General features: G+C 39.9%; 1 protein-coding gene across 2 annotated transcripts in view; it reads right to left on the bottom strand.

Annotated features, from left to right (window-relative positions):
• DDX4 (DEAD-box helicase 4) overlaps window positions 1-20,187 on the bottom strand; it is a 34,305-nt gene that overhangs the window by 1,047 nt on the left and 13,071 nt on the right. For both annotated transcript variants that reach the window (XM_021380723.1, XM_021380724.1), the window contains exons 8-17: window positions 19,764-19,805; window positions 18,429-18,571; window positions 17,591-17,743; window positions 16,250-16,404; window positions 13,814-13,943; window positions 12,598-12,764; window positions 9,386-9,531; window positions 8,549-8,648; window positions 7,356-7,626; window positions 2,945-3,022 (exon numbers count right to left, since the gene is read on the bottom strand). In XM_021380723.1, coding sequence (XP_021236398.1) covers window positions 2,945-3,022; window positions 7,356-7,626; window positions 8,549-8,648; window positions 9,386-9,531; window positions 12,598-12,764; window positions 13,814-13,943; window positions 16,250-16,404; window positions 17,591-17,743; window positions 18,429-18,571; window positions 19,764-19,805 — 1,385 coding nt within the window. The remainder of the gene's footprint in view (window positions 1-2,944; window positions 3,023-7,355; window positions 7,627-8,548; window positions 8,649-9,385; window positions 9,532-12,597; window positions 12,765-13,813; window positions 13,944-16,249; window positions 16,405-17,590; window positions 17,744-18,428; window positions 18,572-19,763; window positions 19,806-20,187) is intronic.

The raw sequence follows: 20,187 nt of genomic DNA, 5'->3' as shown, positions 1-20,187 counted from the left end.
TAATGAAATACTAGATACCGATCTTAGTCATGACCAGTAAAGCAGTGGGAAAAAAACTGGGACTACTTTATTGCTAAGAAAAAAATGCTGATAGAAACATGCCGTTTCTTGGAATCACTATTTTCAGGAGAGCTCACAGGCATTAGAATTTGATGATCTCCAACTCCAGAGTTCATGCACTGCATATATGATTAAGAGGGCAGCATCCTCAAGCCATAAGAAACAGCAAGCATGTTTCCTCTGAAGCTTCTCTATTGAGTGGGTGGAATAAAAAATTACAGATTTTGCAATTCAGACATTGCAAAGGACATGAAAGACTGACTCAGATCTAGTAATCAGAAGTTTCAGGAAGTACTGGGACAATCCACAAAGGTTGACGTGTAGTTTATGTATGGAGCTGATGTATATTTTATTATGGAGCTGAACTTGGCTAGGGATGTGAAAAATAACAAGAAAGGGTTCTACAGGTACATACGCAGGAGGAGACAGACCAAGGAGAGTGTTCCCCCTCTAATAAGTAAGGATGGAGAACTGGCTTCCTCAGACATAGAAAAAGCTGAGGTGCTCAATAAGTGCTTTGCTTCAGTCTTCACTGGTGGTCAGGGTCCCCACGACTGCCAGGACCTCAAGGTGTGGGTAAGAGGAGCAGATTCTGTCCCACTGTAGCAGTGGAACAAGTTCAAGACCTCCTCATGAAACTGAACATATATAAATCCTTGGGGCCAGATTATATCCATCCCAGGGATCTGAGAGAGATGGATGATGTGATTGCCAAGCTGCTCTCCATCACATTTGAGAAATGGTAGCTGCTGGGTGAAGTCACTGGCGACTGGAAAAACTGAAACATTACTCCCATTTTTAAGAAAGGGAGAAAGGATGACCCGGGGAACTACAGGCCTGTGAGCCTCAACTCTGTGCCTGGGAAAATCATGGAGCAGATACTCCCGGTTATCACGTTAAGGCACATGTGAAACAAAGAGCTATCCAGACAGCCAGCATGGCTTCACCAAGGGCAGATCTTGCGTGACCAATCTGGTGGCCTTCTATGATGGAGTGATGGCATCGGTGGACAGGAGAAGGGCAATGGATGTCATCTACCTGGACTTCTGCAAAGCCTTTGACATGGTTCCTCACCACATCCTTCTCTCTAAATTGGAGAGGTACGGATTTGAAGGATGGACTGTTCGGTGGGTTAAGAACTTGTTGGCTGGTCACAGCAATCCCAGGTATTTATACAGACTGGGGGAAGAACCCCTAGAGAGCAGCCCTGCAGAGAAGGACTTGGGGGTCCTGGTGGATGAGAAGCTGGACATGAGCCAGCAGTGTGCGCTGGCAGACCAGAAGGCCAACTATGTTCTGGGCTACATTAAAAGAGGAGTGGCCAGCAGGGAGAGGGAGGGGATTGTCTCCCTCTGCTCAGCTCTTGTGAGGCCCCATCTGCAGTACTGCGTCCAGGCCTGGGGACTCCAGCATAAGAAAGATGTGGAGCTCCTGGAACAGGCCCAGAGGAGGGCCACCAAGATGATGAGAGGGCTGGAGCACCTCTCCTCTGAAGAAAGGTTGAGGGAACTGGGCTTGTTTAGTCTGGAGAAGAGAAGGCTCCGGGGAGACCTCACTGTGACCTTCCAGTACTTGAAAGAAGCTTATAAACAGGAGGGGGAATGATTGTTTATGAGGTTGGATCACATTAGTACAAGGTGGAACGGTTTTAAACTGAGATAGCGGAGATGTAGGTTAGATATTAGGAGGAAGTTTTTCACTCAGAGGGTGATGACGCACTGGAACAGGTTGCCCAAGGAGGTTGTGGATGCCCCATCCCTGGAGCCATTCAAGGCTGGATGTGGCTTTGGGCAGCCTGGTCTAGTGGCTGGCGAGCCTGCCCTTGGCAGGAGGGTTGAGACTTGATGATCTTTGAGGTCCTCTTCAACCCAGGCCATTCTACGGTTTTGGAAGCCAATTACAAGAACTGATGAGATTTGCATTTGGAAGCAACCTAAACAAATTAAGTGTCCTTGAATGCAATTATATATAAATGATACACTGAGGCTTCAAGCGTGAGAAAGAAGTAAGAATTTAAGTTAACTAGTGTCCCAAAGAGGACCCAAAGGGAAAAAAAAACATTCCGATATGATTAAGGAATTAAACAGGCAGGCAGATACACCCAAAATAACACATTTTCAATAATTATGGAAGGCAAAGATATGAATCATGAAAGGGAGATCTGATCTTCAATTCCAGCTTCAGATAGCATACGAACAGAAAATGAGTAATTACTTCTCCTGAGGTCTCTTAGTAGTGCATCAACATTTGGAATGCAACAGAGATGTAATAAAATTTCTTATAAAAGCAAGAGATCAAGGAACGGATTTTGCTGACATCAAAATTGAAGTAGTAAGTAACTGAAGTAGTAAGAATTATCAAATTAAAAGAAATCATGTATGTGTAGAACAGCAGATTTGACAGCTATGCCACCTAGTCTCATTTACTCAAGCTGTATTTTAATATCTGGTAACAGTAACATTAAGCCATAAGATTCCCCACCACAAACAGTTTAAATATTTTGGCATGAATCAGACTAGGACATTTATCTAGCTACAATTACCTTAAATTGTCAGTCAAATGAGTTACTCAGTGAAATGCACATGCAGTAGAGAAATTTTTGGAACTACAGCCTTTGCGCATATTTGCAAAAACCTTTTCTTTCAGAGTCATTTTTGATATTGCAGATAAAGACTAATGCCACTAGCAAGGCTACAATGCAAACAGTCAAACTTAAGACAACTTATCCAAATTGAGCTTCAGAAACATTAAGAATTTTTAAGATGCACAACTAAGATAAGGGACTCAGGTCCAAATGTTTCAGCAATACGTACTTTGTATATATGTTGCTAACCACACTTTTATACCGACACAGAATTCCAACAGCAAAGACGTCCAGACTTACCCTTCGGGTACCAACTGATGCAACATTTGTTCTTTGGACAGCCATTTCTTCCAACCAAACTGGAACTTCCTGCTGAGCCTACATAATTAGAAAAGGGAATTTATAAACTTTGACTGCTTTGCCAATTCATATTAAGAGTTACACAACTATGACCAGTCACACTCCATTAAGGCTACCTTAGATAGTGCTAGTGAGTCTGCTGGTTTGCCATGGCTGCACCCTGGCAGGAGGCTATTACCAGGAAGAATGTGGAGACTCAGGCAGAGTTCCCATGCACACATAAAAGGAAGGCAGCTGCCAAGAAAAATGTGGAAACCCAGACAGAGGTCCCACAACAACATGTTAGTGCACAGGTCTCTGGCTGCAGTGAGTGCCAGAGCTTGGCCTTTGCAGTGCAGGGCAGCGGAGACAGCACTTGTGTTAGATGAGACCAGCTGAATGATTTACTCAGCCCTGTGGCTGACCTGAAGGAGGAAGTGGAGAGGCTGAGGAGCATTAGGGAGTGTGAGAGGGAGACTGATTGGTGGTGCCAGTCCCTACAGGCCCTGAGATCGAGGCAGTCAGCTGAGGCTCCACATGAAGCACATCACTCCCTACTGCCTTGTAAACAGGTAATAGGGGGGGGACCAGCAGACAGTGTTCCTGCTACAGTGAACTCTCTGTCCTCTCCTCCCCCTAGCAACAATGGTGATGAATTAGGGGACAGGGGGCAATGACAAACAGTCCCTGCTCAGCGATGCAGACGCACCCACCCAGCGATTCCCCCACAGATGCCTCTGCAGAACAGTTACACTGCTCTGCAGGGACAACTGAACAACGGTGGGGATAATGGTTCTTCCCACTTGGAGGTGTCACCAAAGTCCAGCCAGACTACCCTTAGCATTAAAACCTCCTCAGCAAAGAAAAAAGGATGGATAATTGTCATTGGTGACTCAGTGCTGAAGGGAGCAGAAGGCCCAATATGTAGACCAGACCCATGACACAAGGAGGTCTGCTGCCTCCCAGGGGCCCGGGTTAAAGATGTAAGGAAGAAACTTCCTTCCCTAGTACGGTCCTCAGATTATTATCCCCTATTGTTGTTTCAGGTAGGCAGTGATGAAATAGGAGTAACTTCCCTGAGGACTACAAAGAAAGACTTCAGAGCCTTGGTGTGTCTGGTCAGGGGTTCCAGAGCACAAGTTGTATTCTCCTCTATCCCTCCAGTTACAGGAAATGATGAGGAACTGAACATGATGGGCCATCGGATTAATACTTGGCTCTGAGCCTGGTGTGCCCATCAGGGGTTTGGTTTTATTGACCTCAGCTCAATTTTTATGAGTCCAGGCCTGCTGGCAACCGATAGGAATAGCTTATCCCACCAGTGGAAAGGGTTTTTATGATGGGAATCAGGAAGGTTCATTGCCAGAGCTTTCAACTAGGTATGAAGGGGGTGGAGGTTAAACCGGGGTCACTAGAAAGGAGCCTCTATGTAACATACCAGTGCTTGAGGGAAGAGTTTGTGCTAGTAAGATCCCGCAGACTTGTGTCTTGGTGAAGGAGGAGAACGACACACCTTTTTGTAGGAAGAACACAAGGGCTGGTGTGAGGTTGGTAGTTACAGAAACACCTGAGTATGGTCAAGAGGGTATTAGGGCTTCTCCCACCCAAAAGGTGGCCCAGCTCAGGTGCATCTACACCAACGCACGCAGCACAGGTAACAAACAGGAGGAGCTGAAGGCCATTCTGCAGTCAGAAAACTATGATATAGTCGCCATCACAGAAACGTGGCGGAATGACACACACAGCTGGAGTGCTGCAATCGATAGCTTCCTACTTTTCAAAAGAGACAGGCAAGGCAGGAAAGGCAGTGGTGTAGCCCTCTATGTTAAGAAAGAATATGAATGTATGGAAATTAATGATGGTGATGATAGGGTTGAGAGCTTATGGGTCAGAATAAAAACAAAGGTCAATAAAACTGACATTGTTGTGGGAGTTTGCCCCAGGCCACCCAACCAGGATGAAGAGCTGGATAAGATACTTTATACACAGCTGGGTGAGGTCTCGAGGTCTCTACCCCTTGTTCTCGTGGAGGACTTCAACTTCCCAGACATCTGCTGGAATTATAATACGGCAGAAAGGGAACAGTCCCAGAGGTTCCTAGAGTGCGTGGGAGACAACTTCCTGACACAGCTGGTGAAGGAGCCCACAAGGGGAAGCAAAATCCTGGACGTGCTGTTTGTTTACAGAGAAGGGATGTAAATGTTGGAGGCCGTCTGGGGAAAAGTCATCATGAAATGATAGATTTCTTGATCCTTGCTGAAGCACAGAGGGGAGTCATCAGAACTGCCACCTTGGATTTCCAGAGGGTGGACTTTGGTCTCTTTTGGACCATGGTTGAGAGTTGCCTGGGAGGCAGTTCTGGAGGGCATGGGAGCCCAGGAAGGCTAGGAATACTTTAAGGAAGTTATCTTAAAGGTGCAGGAGCTGACCATCCTCAAGTCACAGAAGACAAGCTGACAGGGAAGGGGATCAGTTTGGCTGAACAGAGACTTTCAGCTGCAACTCAGGAACAAAAGAAAAGTTTATGGTCTTTGGAAGAAGGGGCAAGCAACTTATCACAATTACAAGTACGTAGTGAAGCTGTGCAGGGAAAAGTTAGAAAGGCCAAAGCCCAGCTAGAACTGAACTTGGCCACTAAGGTGAAAGACAACAACAAACATTTCTATAAATACATCAACAGTAAGAGGAGGGCAAGGGAGAATCTCCATGCCTTGCTGGATGCTGAGGGCAACACAGTGACCAAGGATCAGGATAAGGCTGAGGTACTGAATGCCTTCTTTGTCTCAGTCTTTAATAGTAAGACTAGTTGCGCTCTGGGCACACAGTCTCTTGTGCTGGAAGACAGGGATGGGGAACAGAACAGGCTCTGCATAGTCCATGATGAGATGGTTCTGGACCTGCTCCAAAAGCTGGACACTCACAAGTCCATGGGGCCAGATGGATTGCACTCTAGAGCGCAAAGGGAGTTGGCAGATGCGGCTGCCAAGCCACTATCCATCATCCTTCAACAGTCCTGGCTAACCGGGGATGGCATGAATGGTAGATCCTGTTTGACAAGCCTGATTTCATTCTGTAACATGGTGATCTACTTAGTGGATGAAGATAAGGCTGTCGATGTGGTCTACCTGGACTTCAGTATAAAGCCTTTGACACTGTTCTCTACAACATACTCACAGAGAAGCTGGCTACCCACGGTTTAGATGGGCATACGCTCTGCTGGGTGAAACACTGGCTGGATGGCTGGGCCTAAAGAGTTGTGGCCAGTGGAGTTAAATCCAGTTGATGGCCAGTCATGAGTGGTGTCCCCCAGGGCTCGGTACTGGGGCCTCTCCTATTCAACATCTTTATCAATGACCTTAATGAGAGGATTGAGTGCACTCAGTAAGTTTGCAGACGACACCAACATGGGAGGGAGTGGTGATCTGCCAGAGGGTAGAAAGGCACTACCAGAGGGACCTGGATAGATTGGATCGATAGACCAAGGTAAACCGTATGAGTTTCAATAGGGCCAAGTGTCAGGTCCTGCATTTTGGTCACAACAACCCCACGCAATCCTACAGGCTAGGGGAAGAGTGGCTGGAAAGCTGCCTGACAGAAAGGGACCTTGGTGTGCTGATGGACAGTCGGCTGAATATGAGCCAGCAGTGTGCCCAGGTGGCCAAGAAGGCCAATGGCATCCTGGGTTGGATCAGGAATGGTGTGGTGAGCAGCACTAGGGAAGTAATCCTGCCCCTGTACTCAGCATTGGTGAGGCCCCACCTCGAGTACTGTGTTCAGTTTTGGGCGCCTCAATACAAAAAGGACACTGAGATGCTGGAACAGGTCCAAAGAAGGGCAACAAGGCTTGTGAAGGGCTTGGAGAATATGCCCTACGAGGAGAGACTGAAGGAACTGGGGCTGTTTAGTCTGGGGAAGAGGAGACTGAGGGGAGACCTTATTGCTCTCTTCAAATACCTGAAAGGTGATTGCAGTGAGAGTGGGGTTGGTCTCTTCTCACTGGTGACAGAACAAGGGGAAATGGCCTCAAGTTGTGCCAGGAGAGGTTTAGGTTGGATATCAGGAAAAACTTCTTTACAGAAAGGGCTGCGAAGCACTAGAATAGGCTCTCCAGGGAGGTGGCTGGGTCACCATCCCTGAATGTGTTGAAAAACCGTTTGGATGTGGTGCCCAGGGACAGGATTTAGCGGTGGGTTGTTAGAGTCAGGGTAGTATGGATAGGTTGCGGTTGGACTTGATGATCTTGAAGGTCTTTTCCAACCTGAGCAATTCTATGATTCTATGACTCTACGATAAAAGTTATAATTCTTGCTTAGTACACTAAAGTGAGATCCTAAAGAAACAGAGAAGTTGAGCATTAAGATTTGAAACTTACCTCTGAAAGCACTTTAAGTAGTGATTGTACAAGATGGCCATCTGACTGATCATCAAAGAACGAAATCGCTTTGCCAGTATTTCCACAACGACCAGTTCGTCCAATTCGGTGTACATAATCTTCAATGGTGTTAGGGAGATCAAAATTAATAACATGTTGAACATTTTCAATATCCAAGCCTCTTGCCGCTACTGAAGTTGCCACAAGAATTTGACATTTTCCAGAACGGAAATCGTGAAGAGCTATCTCTCTCTCTCTCTGTTCCCTATCTCTGTCAAGAAAACAATTATTAGAATATCTCTGAAATCTGCATTATAATGATCCAAGTTAAAAGGTTCACAGATAGAAGTAGTTCTTGAAAAAAAGATCACCCTCACGCTTCTCATTTAAGTTTCCCAAATTTTTAATGGATTAGCAGTAAGACTTATCAATTTTAACTTCAAACTCCAGAGCAATTGCATTTTTTAAGAGAATAATACATATTAGGACTAGTTCAACAGTGCATCTATGGTCCACTTCAAGGTAAAATCTCAAATCTAAGCATAGAAAGGTAAATAGGGAAAGAAGGGTGCTAAGGCAACGATAAGAGGATTTAGAGAAGGAGAGAGGACAAAAGGATACATAACACTAACAATCAGACTGCAAGAGAACACAAGAGAAAAATCTTTCTACAGCAATCTCTATAAAAATACAGTTTAAGAAGTCCATGAACAGATCAAAGAGGCAGAAATGACAGCATCAGAAACCTCTACGGTACAAGACTTGACTTACTGCTTTGGGGAATCCTGTAATACAGACAGGAAGATCTGCAACTCTCACTTCAATTCATGAATATAATCTCACCACTAATACCAAAAGGTCTTTTTTTTGTTTATATGTATGTCTTTGTCATTTGTGTTACAACAGCTGATTCTACTGAATTTATTAAATATAATTTTCTCATTCAGCAGCAAATCTAAGATTCTCCATTCTTACAGAGCATTTGAAATGTGGTCAACCATGAAGATGCATTCTCATCAAATGCAGAAGTAAAACACCTTCAGAAATGTTGCATTTTCAACAGGATAGAGCTGCTGAGGATTATGAGGCAAACTAAACCAATACAAGCTTATTTCAAGAAAAGCTTCTGTTCAGATATATTACTATTGACTTTCACTTAATAAACACTTCAACAACTTTCACTTAATACTCACCCATGAATGCTGGTGGATGGTAAGTTCTCTTGACAAAGAAAGGCTGCAAGGTAATCTGCTTTTTTCTTTGTGTCCACAAAAACCATGGTCCGTTCACCAGCTACGTTAAAAAAAGAGTACAGATCTACTGGAGTTTGAGGCAAATTCACTATTCAGAGCTGTAGTTAAGAACATCTAATCTGAGAACTGGTTTCAAATTAAGTCTTCACATCACTATTTTAACTCCTTGCCTGTTATGAACTAATTCCATCCATCAATTTCTAGATCAACACAGAAACCCAGGTGAATAGTCATGCACTATATTTTTCTCTACATTAAAAGAGATGAAAGATGAATTTTCCTCTGTGGTAAGTCCCAGCATGTTGCCTCTTCCTACAGCATATAGCTAGACATGGGACACCATTCTGAGTACTGAAAAGCAAGGTATACACATCAAACTCCTTTACAGTTCTGAGCACTAAAACATATGAAACATGGAGAGCATACTCAGCAAAATTCTAGCCTCTGGAAAAAATACAGGCCCAAAGGTTTGCTTACATTTAATAAACCTACACTCTGCTGAGTATCATCAGGTGCTAAAGCAGTTACTAGTTGTCTATGCAAAGAAACTAACCATCTAGGAACTTTCACCACCATTATTCAAAGGTGAGACCTTAACAAATACCCATAACACAAACTTATTTAAAACCCATGACTCCCAGGGAAATGCTTCAAGCTTCAATGAGTAGTCTGGTACGCAACAGAATGCAATCATGACATGATCAACAGCAAGACCATAAGTTTAAAAGTACGTGATTCTATCTCCCCTGGAAGACAATTAGTAGTAAGGAAAGTTACCTGTGCTTTGTAGAATTTCTATTAGTTTATCTCTCTTGGATAAGCGGGGAACCTGAAGAATATTTTGCTGAACATCACTGCAGGCTCCACAGGTATTTCCAATAACAAGAAATATATAGTCAGTTTTCAAAAATTCACCAGCCAGCCTTGAAAAGAAAAAAAACACTATTAATCGCTATTAACAATGTTAATATGGCTTATTTTTGCTTTAAGATCAAGCAGCCATCACAACAGTTACTTACAAAATTTCTCAGCAGGCAGAGAATATAACGCCACACATGCTTTTTCTTTCAAAAAAAGCTAAAAAGTTTGTACTGATTCCTAACAGTTGTACAAAAAATTATCAGTGCACAGACCTGCCCCACAGCTTTTCAAAATACAAATACTGCATTTCTTAGTCACCTCAAAAAGTTCTACATAAATGCCTGAAATACGTTCCTGACACATATGCTTACATGACCATTCCTTGGGCACTACTTCACCACTATCTGGAAGCCAGATACACAGCCCAGAACTCAAAATTAGTCTTCAAAGAGACAGCACCATTCTTTTTGACTGCTGAACAAAAGGACCGCTTAAGAACATACAGCTTATTCCCCTGCTTTTATTTACCAGACCCCATAGGTGAAACTCAGCTTTTGTTCTCGTCTCAGATCTTTATCTGAGAGATCAAATTTGGCAAAATCAGTAACGCCAAGTAATGCCCCGTAACAGCTGAGAATTTTTACTGAACTGTGTTAACCTATCTGTAAGTGTGCTTCATATCCAGTGTACACAATGTAGCTTCCACTCCACTAAAATTCATATCACAAACAAGTTAACCTTTAACTGAAGCTGCAGCCTCAATTAAACTTTAGATTACGCTCCTAAAAAAAAAAAAACTCAAGTCTTAAAGATGTTAAAGGCCTGACTTAAAAATTTGAATCTCACACCTGATTTTATAGGGGTAATCACCACTTACAGTGTGTTTTTCATCACAAAAATACAGCTTACTAGAGATTAACCTGTGTTTGGTCCTATGATCTGCCAGGTAATGGAAATCTCAGAGGAACAGTTTTAAGATGAAAGAGTAAGTTTCTGTCTCTGAAAAATGACCAATAAATAAAAAAACTGGAAGAAAAAGACGACATCTACCATTTTAATGGAAGATATAAAGCCCAAAATTGCTAAGCAAAATTTCTCATGTCAGCTAGGAAAACCATGGTTCTCAATTCTTCTACAGAACGGAGATCAGACCAAAGTTTATGTCATAGCTAAGATCCAAGCTCAAGAACAAAATTAAACAGTACATTCAATCTAAATCTGACTACACTTAATAAGAAGCCTGAAGAGAAGCGCAGGAGAGCCTGAAATGAACAAAGCCAAAGAAAGCACCACGTTCTATACTACCTAAAGCGGTTTTGACAGTAGAATAAGCAAAAATCATCAGCTTTTCAGACTCCCCAATATTAAAAAAGAAACCAACTCCAAAAAAAAAAAGCTTTTCACTATCTAAAATGAGAATATCACCTTCAGGCATTTTAGTTTCAAAAGGCTATAGGAACGTTGTGATACATTTCCAAACTGTGATCCAAGCACTTACGTGTCTAACGTATTCCACTAGCACTTGAAAATTCTACAAGACTGACAGTAGCAAGGTAGACTTTTCTTCCCTCAGGAGGAAGTAGTCAGAATATGTCTCACACATTTTGAATTGAAGGCAGTTTCCCTTCTGATATTGGTAGTTATCGTATCCTCAACTCATCCTCCACTACGTATCAAAAACATATAGCAAGCACATTACCCCCAACACCAAAAGGCAATCTAGAAATCCAGAGATCAATGTTTCTCTCTGAACCCCAGAACCACAGCCAATTAGGGCATATTCTTCATCTCAAAGGGAAATCTTTTTCCAGTATATAGTGGGAAGTGAAATCACATCCATGCCCAAACACAGAATGAACATGAACCACACTCATCAACAATATTATCTGAATGCTTGGTTTCCAGCTGCAGAAACAAGGCCAGTTACTAGTACACTACAAGACTTCCTTTCAGAACAAACATCTCCAAAAGAGGTTTGACTGAGGAACCAAAGCTACACCAGACAAGGTAAGACTGTCTGAAGTGACTTCAATCCTACTTAACAAAATGCAATTCATCTCACCAAAAAGCTGTATTAACTGATCATGTGGCAGAAGGCCAACCTCATAAACTGAGGACACTCAACTACCAAAGGTATCTTTTTCCTCTCTTCCCAAAAATATCCTTCAGACTTGCTGAAAAGTTAGAACAAAGGCCTCAGGATCTGACCCACTGAAGTAACAATATATTTCATCTCAATGGTCTAATTAGTTTACATGCTATCAAACTGTAATATGCTTACTGTTTTTTTTGCTGGTTTTTTTTTTTTTTTTTTTACATCATGATGTCACAGCAGTATCACTAACACAAAAGCCACCACAATTATGCCAAATGCTCAAACTGAAGTTTACACTCCACTGATTTAAGACAGAATCTTTAGATGCCATTCTCTATAAAAGAGTTGAAACAAAAATATTCATTCGCCTGCAGGGAAAGGGATGCTTTATTCTGTTACTGTCAGGCTCAGCAGCACCATTTCCCTTTGCTGAAAATTGCTTTTTGCTGGAAAATAAAACATTATGTGTAGTAAGTGGTGGAAATGTAGGACACATGTAAAACCCGTTAGTTGAGGTTTGAAACCAAACAGCACTCATACATGTAAAGAAGGATGCTATACGAGGAAGGCTGGTGAGCTGAACAATAGTTGAATTGTCTGTTTAAATTATGTCCTGATACTGAAGACTACAGAACCAGTGCTGCTTGATAAAGGGCAAGATCACTGCTTTAAAGCTCACACAAAAGTGCGGAGCAGCACAGACAAGAAAAAAAATCAAGGTCACTATGAGGACTTCTGCAGAAGTGGAAATCAAGGGCTTTCAAACTTCACAGAATTCTCACTAACAATCTCCTGAGAAAGTAAGCAATTCATCCTTCATCTGTGTAAGCTAGATATATATATATACACACATGCAGATTTGCTGCTGAGAAAAATAAGGCAAGTGTTCAGCAAGGAATATTAACAGTATAGCTTTTCACTACTTTCTAGCACATTTATAAGACTTAAAAAAAAATGAGTATCCTTAACCCTTCAGACATTTAGATCTATACAAGTGTACCTTCAGATATACTTCCATCTTTGTTCAGCTCACCTTTGAACTTCTTCAGGAAAAGTGGCACTAAACATTAGTGTTTGACGTCTGTCTTTAGATGGCATGTCTGGATAAGAAATCAGCTTCTTCATATCTAATCCAAAACCCATATCAAGCATGCGGTCTGCTTCATCTAGTACCAAATATTTCACTTCCACCAAACTAATCTGTAAATATTTCAATGAAAGAAAAAATTGCATTGTTTCACTGACAGTGTACACTTAATTGTAAAAATCCATCTCTTAAGTATTTCTTTCTAGTTTAAGTTAATTGACAAATAAAAGCCCAGGTTCTTTTCAACTATTATTATCTTATATGCATCTTAGTCTCTAACAACGCTAATCTGCACCAATTCTAACCATATGCTGAAACCAAAATGCTTCAGAGCTTGGTTCCGCAATGCATCAAGATGGAGCCTACTGCAAGTCAACTGTTATTCAGCGCAACTATTTTGAAAGCATGTTCAAGTCTCAGGTTCTCTCATACAACCCTAACACATTCTCAAGAACTGCTTGTTCTGTAAAAAGTAATGTCAGAAAGCATGTAAAGGGTAACATCGTAAGTACATATTGCTGATGAAGATTAACTGTGACTAGAAGCCGAACTACCACAAAAAGCCCATCTCCAGTTTATCAGCTAAGTATTTTTGCAAAACTTGTTTGTCCAGCAAGACATCACTGAGATGCTATTACAATATACAGCAATTTCAATTTGAATTTATAATGCCTAGAAAAATAAAAACTCAAATACAATATTACACCTGGAATTTATTATATTTTGAATAAAATAAGCATTGAAAAGTTCAAAGAATTAATGGTAGCACAGTCCCACACAAAAAATCTATTGTAGCAAAAAGAACAGGACATAAGAGAAAACGTGCTATGGGATTTTCCATGAAAACTAAGACAAAACATTCCATTTATTTAACTGTAAAATTTAATTGCCAAGAACATTACAGCCAATCTGATCTAAAATGGTATTCTCAGTGTGATCCGATAAGGATTGAAAAGACTGGAGTCATCACACTTTCAAAAACATCATGGTATTTAGTTATTCCAAGAAAAGCTCACTTGCACTTCAAGGGCATGTTCAAAGGCAGCATAGTGATTGGTTTTCAAGGCTCCATTTTTGGTTCTAGTAAATCTGAATAATGAACACTGGTACGTACAAGGCTAAAAGAGCTTAAGGGAACTCAGACTAAGTTTTAAAAGCTTACCTTCTCTTTTTCAATAATGTCAAGAAGCCTTCCAGGAGTGGCACATAATATATTACAGCCTTGCATTATTTGACGGATTGAATGGCCTGTTTGTGTACCTCCATAGATCACAACAGGCCTTATACAAGTTCTGTTGTATAGAAAAAAATGAATTATCTACATATGTAAACTGTATCATTACATCAAAATACGCAAATATAGTCAGATTTACCACAAACCGATTTGAATGCTTTTAATCCCTTTATCATATAATACAGTGTATAACAAAGAGCAGAATCCAAGACCAAAAATTCAACTGCTTTAAGCTTGAGGTTCCCATTCAGACTACTTATTAGAGGATGCACTGCATATCAGAGGAAGGAACACTGTATCTCAACTGCATTCTTCCTGCTCCCTTCAACTGAGGTACAACACAGCAGTGAGAATAGTGTTAGACACTGCTCCCTTTATATTGTAGACTCAGCAGAAAAAAGAGAGGATCAGAAAAAAAACAGTATTAAAGCTTCAGAAGTAAGCCTTACACATCAAAGGGACAGCACAGAGCACTTAAAAGGGAAGATTTTTGAAAAGCAAAGAATGCCACTCAAGCATTAAGCCACAAATGCGATCCATCACTGAACCAATTATTTAGTACTCTCCAAACTGAGATTTTTGGTTATATTTACCAAGTCAAGCTAAATCAGATCATCTTCTTCTGTAGAAAAAAAATACATCTATTAACAAGAACTACCTTTTGAAACCTTCTGTTAAAGCTTCTACTTGTGTACAGTAAGCATTTTCATATTTGAATTCTAACTGTTCATTCTTCAAGATATTAATTCAGCTTCATATATAACAAGGTTCAATCAGTTAAAACTAAGCTTTTACTATATACCTGGAGCTTTTAAAAAAAAAACCTTGGTCATAAATATAACCAGTATGGCCTGGTAATATTTCAGCTTATGTAGCTTACCAGATAATTTTTATATTCCTATTTTATATTCCTATACGTGAACTAAAGCAAAGTGCAGGGAATACCTCAGAGGCATATTCATAACCTGATATTGTTTAACTGGCTGTCCATTGTGTTTTGCTTCTACTACTGCAGGACAGCTGCAGCAGAAACTTTCTGAATACAAAAGTGAGTTTAATGGGAAGTAATCTTTGTGTAGAGTTCTACTAACTAGTAGAACTACCTACACAAGTAGAACAGTTTTCAATATTAGGAAGGTACTCTTAGTAATACGAGTATTACACAGCCATGGAAGTATGACCACTTCCCAAGGGCAAAGAACAGTCTCCAAGCACAAGTTCACTTGAACAACCAGTGACAAGTCTAATTTAGCTCGCCATATTTTCCTTTTGAAAGTGATGTTCTCCACTCCCCTTTCTAAGCATAACAAGCCATTAGAGACAATGTATTTACTCGTTTTCCTGCATCCATGAAAACTTAGATTTCCAGTGATCTTTTTACTGCTAGTACAAGTGTACTGTCATGAAACATCCAAAGGCTCAATGACATGTTAAAATCTTTTGTTTTGAAGAAGCAGAGCTAAAAATATAGCCTTCCTGAACTGTGAAATATTTCTGTTCAAGATCAGAAACACTGGGAAGTATAGAAGTACTACAAACTACCACTGAAAATTAATTAAAACATGTAACACATACCTCCGTTTTTACCAAGATGAAAATAAAAGCAAGCGAGCAATAAAACAAGCTAGATTTAAGTTAAGCAATTTCGTTTGTTTCTTCACTAAAGATGATGTGCCAGGAAGATGAAAAGTTTAAACTCCTAGCCATATAGAACCATAGAATCATTAAGGTTGGAGAGACCAATAAGATCATCTAGTCCAAACATCAGCCCATGTCTATGAATTCTCTAGACCGTACCACTCAGTGCGATATCTACTCTTTTCCTGAACATCTCCAGTGCAGCCAGCTCCAATACTTCACCACTCCTTCTGAGAAGAAATTTTTCCTAATATCCAACCTGAACCGCCCCTGGAGCAATTTAAGACGATTACCTCTTGTCGAATTGGTAGACACCTGGAAAAAGAGGGCAACTTCCACCTCACCACAACCTCCTTTCATGTAGCTGTGGAAAGCAATAAGGTCTCTCCTGAGCCTCCTCTTCTGCAGACTAAACAATCTCTGTTCCCTCAGCCACTTCTCCTAAGACTTATGCTCCAGACTCCTCACCAGCTTTGTTGCGCTTCTTTGGAAATGCTTCAGGGCCTCAATGTCTTTCTTAGTTAATATATAGTTAATATAGTTAAAAATATATTAAAATATAAAATACAGGAAATATATAAAAGCCAATATAGTAATAAACTTGCTACGCAGTATTACCCACCTAAACTCCAGTCTTTGTAGTTATTTGATTGGCGCAGAAAATTTTCAAGGTTTGTGGGAAAAAAATTACTGCCAATTAAGTAAAAAGTAAGTGCAGAAGCTTACCCATACACAAACTTCCTTGCTTCTAAGAAGATCTGATTTATCAGTTCTCTAGTTGGCGCAACAATAATGCATTGTGGTTCCTGCTGCTTTCTGAAGACACTTGCAGTTACACCATCTTTCATCATCTGGTCCACAATCGGTAGAAGAAAAGCTGCCTAAAAAAACAATCAATATGCGTTGTTTAGTCTTAAAGCATTAATTAGTCATGCTAAAGCTGCGTAATAGTCTTAAAGATAGAATGACACAGCACACTACAGACTTCAAGAAAAACACTGCAGAAGGATTCAGCCCAACACATCACAGGTCAAAACTTTCTCCCTGCTTAAAAAATATGAAAACTTTTCTCTAGTCCTTAAGATTCCAACACCGCAGGAACACCACCACACATTAACTTATTTCTGAGTTCTTCAGGCAGTTCCACACATCATCCTGAGATAGAGTAATAATTAAGCACCCTAGGATCAAATACTGTCCTGAAAGACATAGAAGCTTTACATTATCATCAGCATATTTGTAAGTTAACAACATATTATCAACCTCCAGATTACTACAACAGCAGATCAATTTGTGACAGCTGCATCAGCACCTTTGCTTCCAAATAAGTCTAGTTACACCCAAAATAGAACCTTTGTAGCCTGTCAAAAAAGCATTCAGAACATTTGTAACCTAAGGTTTGCACATTTCACCTTCTCCCTTCCACAAACAGAAGATTCATTGCTCAAAACAGTAACTAGTAACATATATATTAAAGCTAGAATTCCACACAATGCTGAACTTCTAATGCTATGCTTAATAGCCAAACACGTGGAGCTGTCTGTGGTTAGATTTGTGACTATTAAGCAGTTCAACAAGTTGAGACAACTGTCAGCTTCTTAACTCTAGTCATTGTGTTATTGTAATAAATCACTTAAAGACCGGTGCAAATCAGACTTGGTCACACTAAGGACAACAAACCAGGACAATATACTATCGTAATGCAGCATTAAGTTTAAAAAACAAAACAAGAAAAAGCATTTATCAACAGAGTATTCTTTTCCTAATTAACAGTTTCCACAATGGCCTGCACATCTGCTTCAGTGTCCATATGCTCTCAGTGGCTGGTCTACTAATTAGTTCAGTGAAGTATTCAAAAAGAAATTAAAACTGAGAATGACTCTCAATCCGTTCTATCTATGCTTAATGCTACACTTGTCATTTCAGTACAAGTTAAACCACTTGACAAAAAAGATTACATTACATGCTTCACAACAAAAGAACGCTTATTTGGAAGACAGAGGCATCTACCTAAAACTTTGAAGTCGTGCATTTACAGTATGAATGAATGCTACAGAAAATGCTTACTGTTTTTCCTGATCCTGTCTGGGCACATGACATTAAATCTCGTCCTGCCTGTATAACAGGAATGCTGTACTTCTGCACTGGAGTAAGTTTTGAATATCCAGTTTTAGAGATATTCTTCCTTAAAGTCTGAGAGAAGTTAGCTTCTTCAAAATCCTGCAAGATGAAAATTAAAGAAAATGTATTCTGCAGCATACAACCATGCAAGTTTAAAAAATGAGATACTTACTGTAGCATACAGACACTAGAAAAAGCAACTCTGAAGAGGGGTTTCACCAGTCATCTAGACTACCGAAGTTCCTACCAGTAGAAACCTCAAAATATTCCTCACACTACTCACACTCTTGAAGTATTGTTTTCTGTACAGCACTGAAGGACTTCAAATGGTCTTATTAACTGAGAGAAAACTGAAAAGAAGCCATATATTACATCTGGATTCAAGCAGAAAACACACACCATGGTATGCTATGAAGATGGACTACAACTCCTCTGTTTTGTTTCCTGTAGTAGGTTTACTCTGATGTACTTCTAATGTCTGTGCTCAAACTGCTAAACAGAGCTAAAGCAATACCCCTATCTGGGAGCAAAAAGCATCATACAGTAACTTCAGTGAAAATACACTCTCATTTCCCTCATCACCCACCAACACTCCCTTCTCCTACCATCCCTCCCTCTGCCCTGCTTCCTTAGCCTTCCTCCTAGAAGAAGAGCCTTTCCCTTTTCTTTAAAAAAGCTAGCCACCTTTTCTTATGTGGAAGCAAAAATACATTACTTTTTAAACAAACAGGGAAAACCACAGAATCACACTCAATACAATACTTGAGAATAAATGCTCACGAACCAGTAATGGTGCTGGAGGGTCAAGTCCTGACATCTCAACAGCGCATTCATCATACTTGTCAAAATTAATTCCTGACTGATAACATGCAAAGATGGACTGTTCATCATCAGGTGGAGGAGGGGGCACATAAGTCACCTTTGGACCTTAAGAACACAAGAATAAACAGTGTGAAGAAAATTTAGACAGGTTTAAGTACTGCACCATTGAAGTCATTAGTACTTCCCTTCATTTTACAGGAAACAAAGACACTTCATAAATGAATTCTACTAAAACTTAGTTTTATACTACAAGACCTAAAACTCCCTTGCAGATAAAATAAGACTTTTGTAAGGCCATTTTATAATGCATTCTCACATTTGCTCAGGGATCTTAATTTGAAGAAATACTAACAAGAAGTACGTTATCTCCCACAAAACTACCACAACAATTCATTACACTATAAGTTATCAGTATCTTACAACAATAAAATTATTAATATTAAAAATATAATTCATTTGTCCATGGTAGTTCATTAATACTTCAGCATTCCTTAAGGATCTTTTCAAGGTAGTAAACTCGGATGTAAAAATGAATTATCTGATGTTCACTAGAAGGGTTTCAACAGAAGTCCTTCCACACAAATCTCAAATAAGGAAGGATTAGAAACCAAAATTATTCACAAAATTAAGAAATTCATTATTTGTCCTTTCACGTTTCAGAAGTACAAGAAAGCCAAATAATGCCAAAATCACCTGCAAACACACTCAAGGTAAATAAACATTCTGATAGATTGTTCCAACAGACACATTCAATACATGCTAGAAAGTCGTTATCCATTAAACATTTCAACATGATTTCCCACATATAGAAATCATGACATTCTATTTATTAATCTTAACTCAGTAAAATACATCAAGTCCGTCTTCTGTAGATAGCATCTCAAAAGTGAAATCTTAAATGAATAACCTACTGCTTCCTTAGCATTTTGCTGTAACAACTGTAACAATCACGTACATGTTTAGACTATTGCCAATTACTTTCTAATAGCTGTGTCTCAAGTAGGTAACAATTACCATTAGAAAGAAGAGAAATTAATTCCATAGAGGAATACTACAGCAGTTCATTCCAAAGTTAATCACCTTTATTTAGCTGAGAACAATGACAGTATTGCTCAGAAATTTCAAGATGAACATAGAGTTTAACAGTACATGCTTGACAATTCATGTTACACAGTTTAGAGTTATAAATTTACACAAATCACTACCTTCTGTTTTATGAACTGAATTCCAGCAATCTTAAGAGAATGCTGGGTCAAAAGCCAGTTAAAACTGACATATTACTTGTGAAGCTGCTTACCTTTTCCAGAATCAATTCCTTCATTGCGTCCTTTGTAAACTCCTGTTAAATGAAGCAGTTCAAAGTTAGCTTCTTTTAGAAAATAAAACCTGAGAGAAATTTTAACGAAGAACCTTAATGAAAAAAATACCCCAGAACACTTAGAAAACTCAGCAGCATTTCCTGATATGATTGGCAGATTGAGTTTAAGTATTTAGCTAAGCACTGAAAATTTAATTATGAAAAGTCAAAATATACCAAAAAATGACTTTTTTGAAATCTTGAAACCTATCCTCAAATTTCAGCACAGCTGCATACTTTTCACTGTTGACAGAACTGTGCTTAGCCAGCGTATTGAAATGCATATCGTTATTTGCCACAACTTGAGCTTGCCATAATTTAAGTTTCATTTCAAATGCTGTTATTGTCTGAAACACAACACAGA

Source organism: Numida meleagris, chromosome Z, assembly GCF_002078875.1.
Source record: "Numida meleagris isolate 19003 breed g44 Domestic line chromosome Z, NumMel1.0, whole genome shotgun sequence".
In the NCBI taxonomy this organism is placed as follows: domain Eukaryota; kingdom Metazoa; phylum Chordata; class Aves; order Galliformes; family Numididae; genus Numida; species Numida meleagris.
This window is presented reverse-complemented; position numbering and strand designations above follow the sequence as displayed.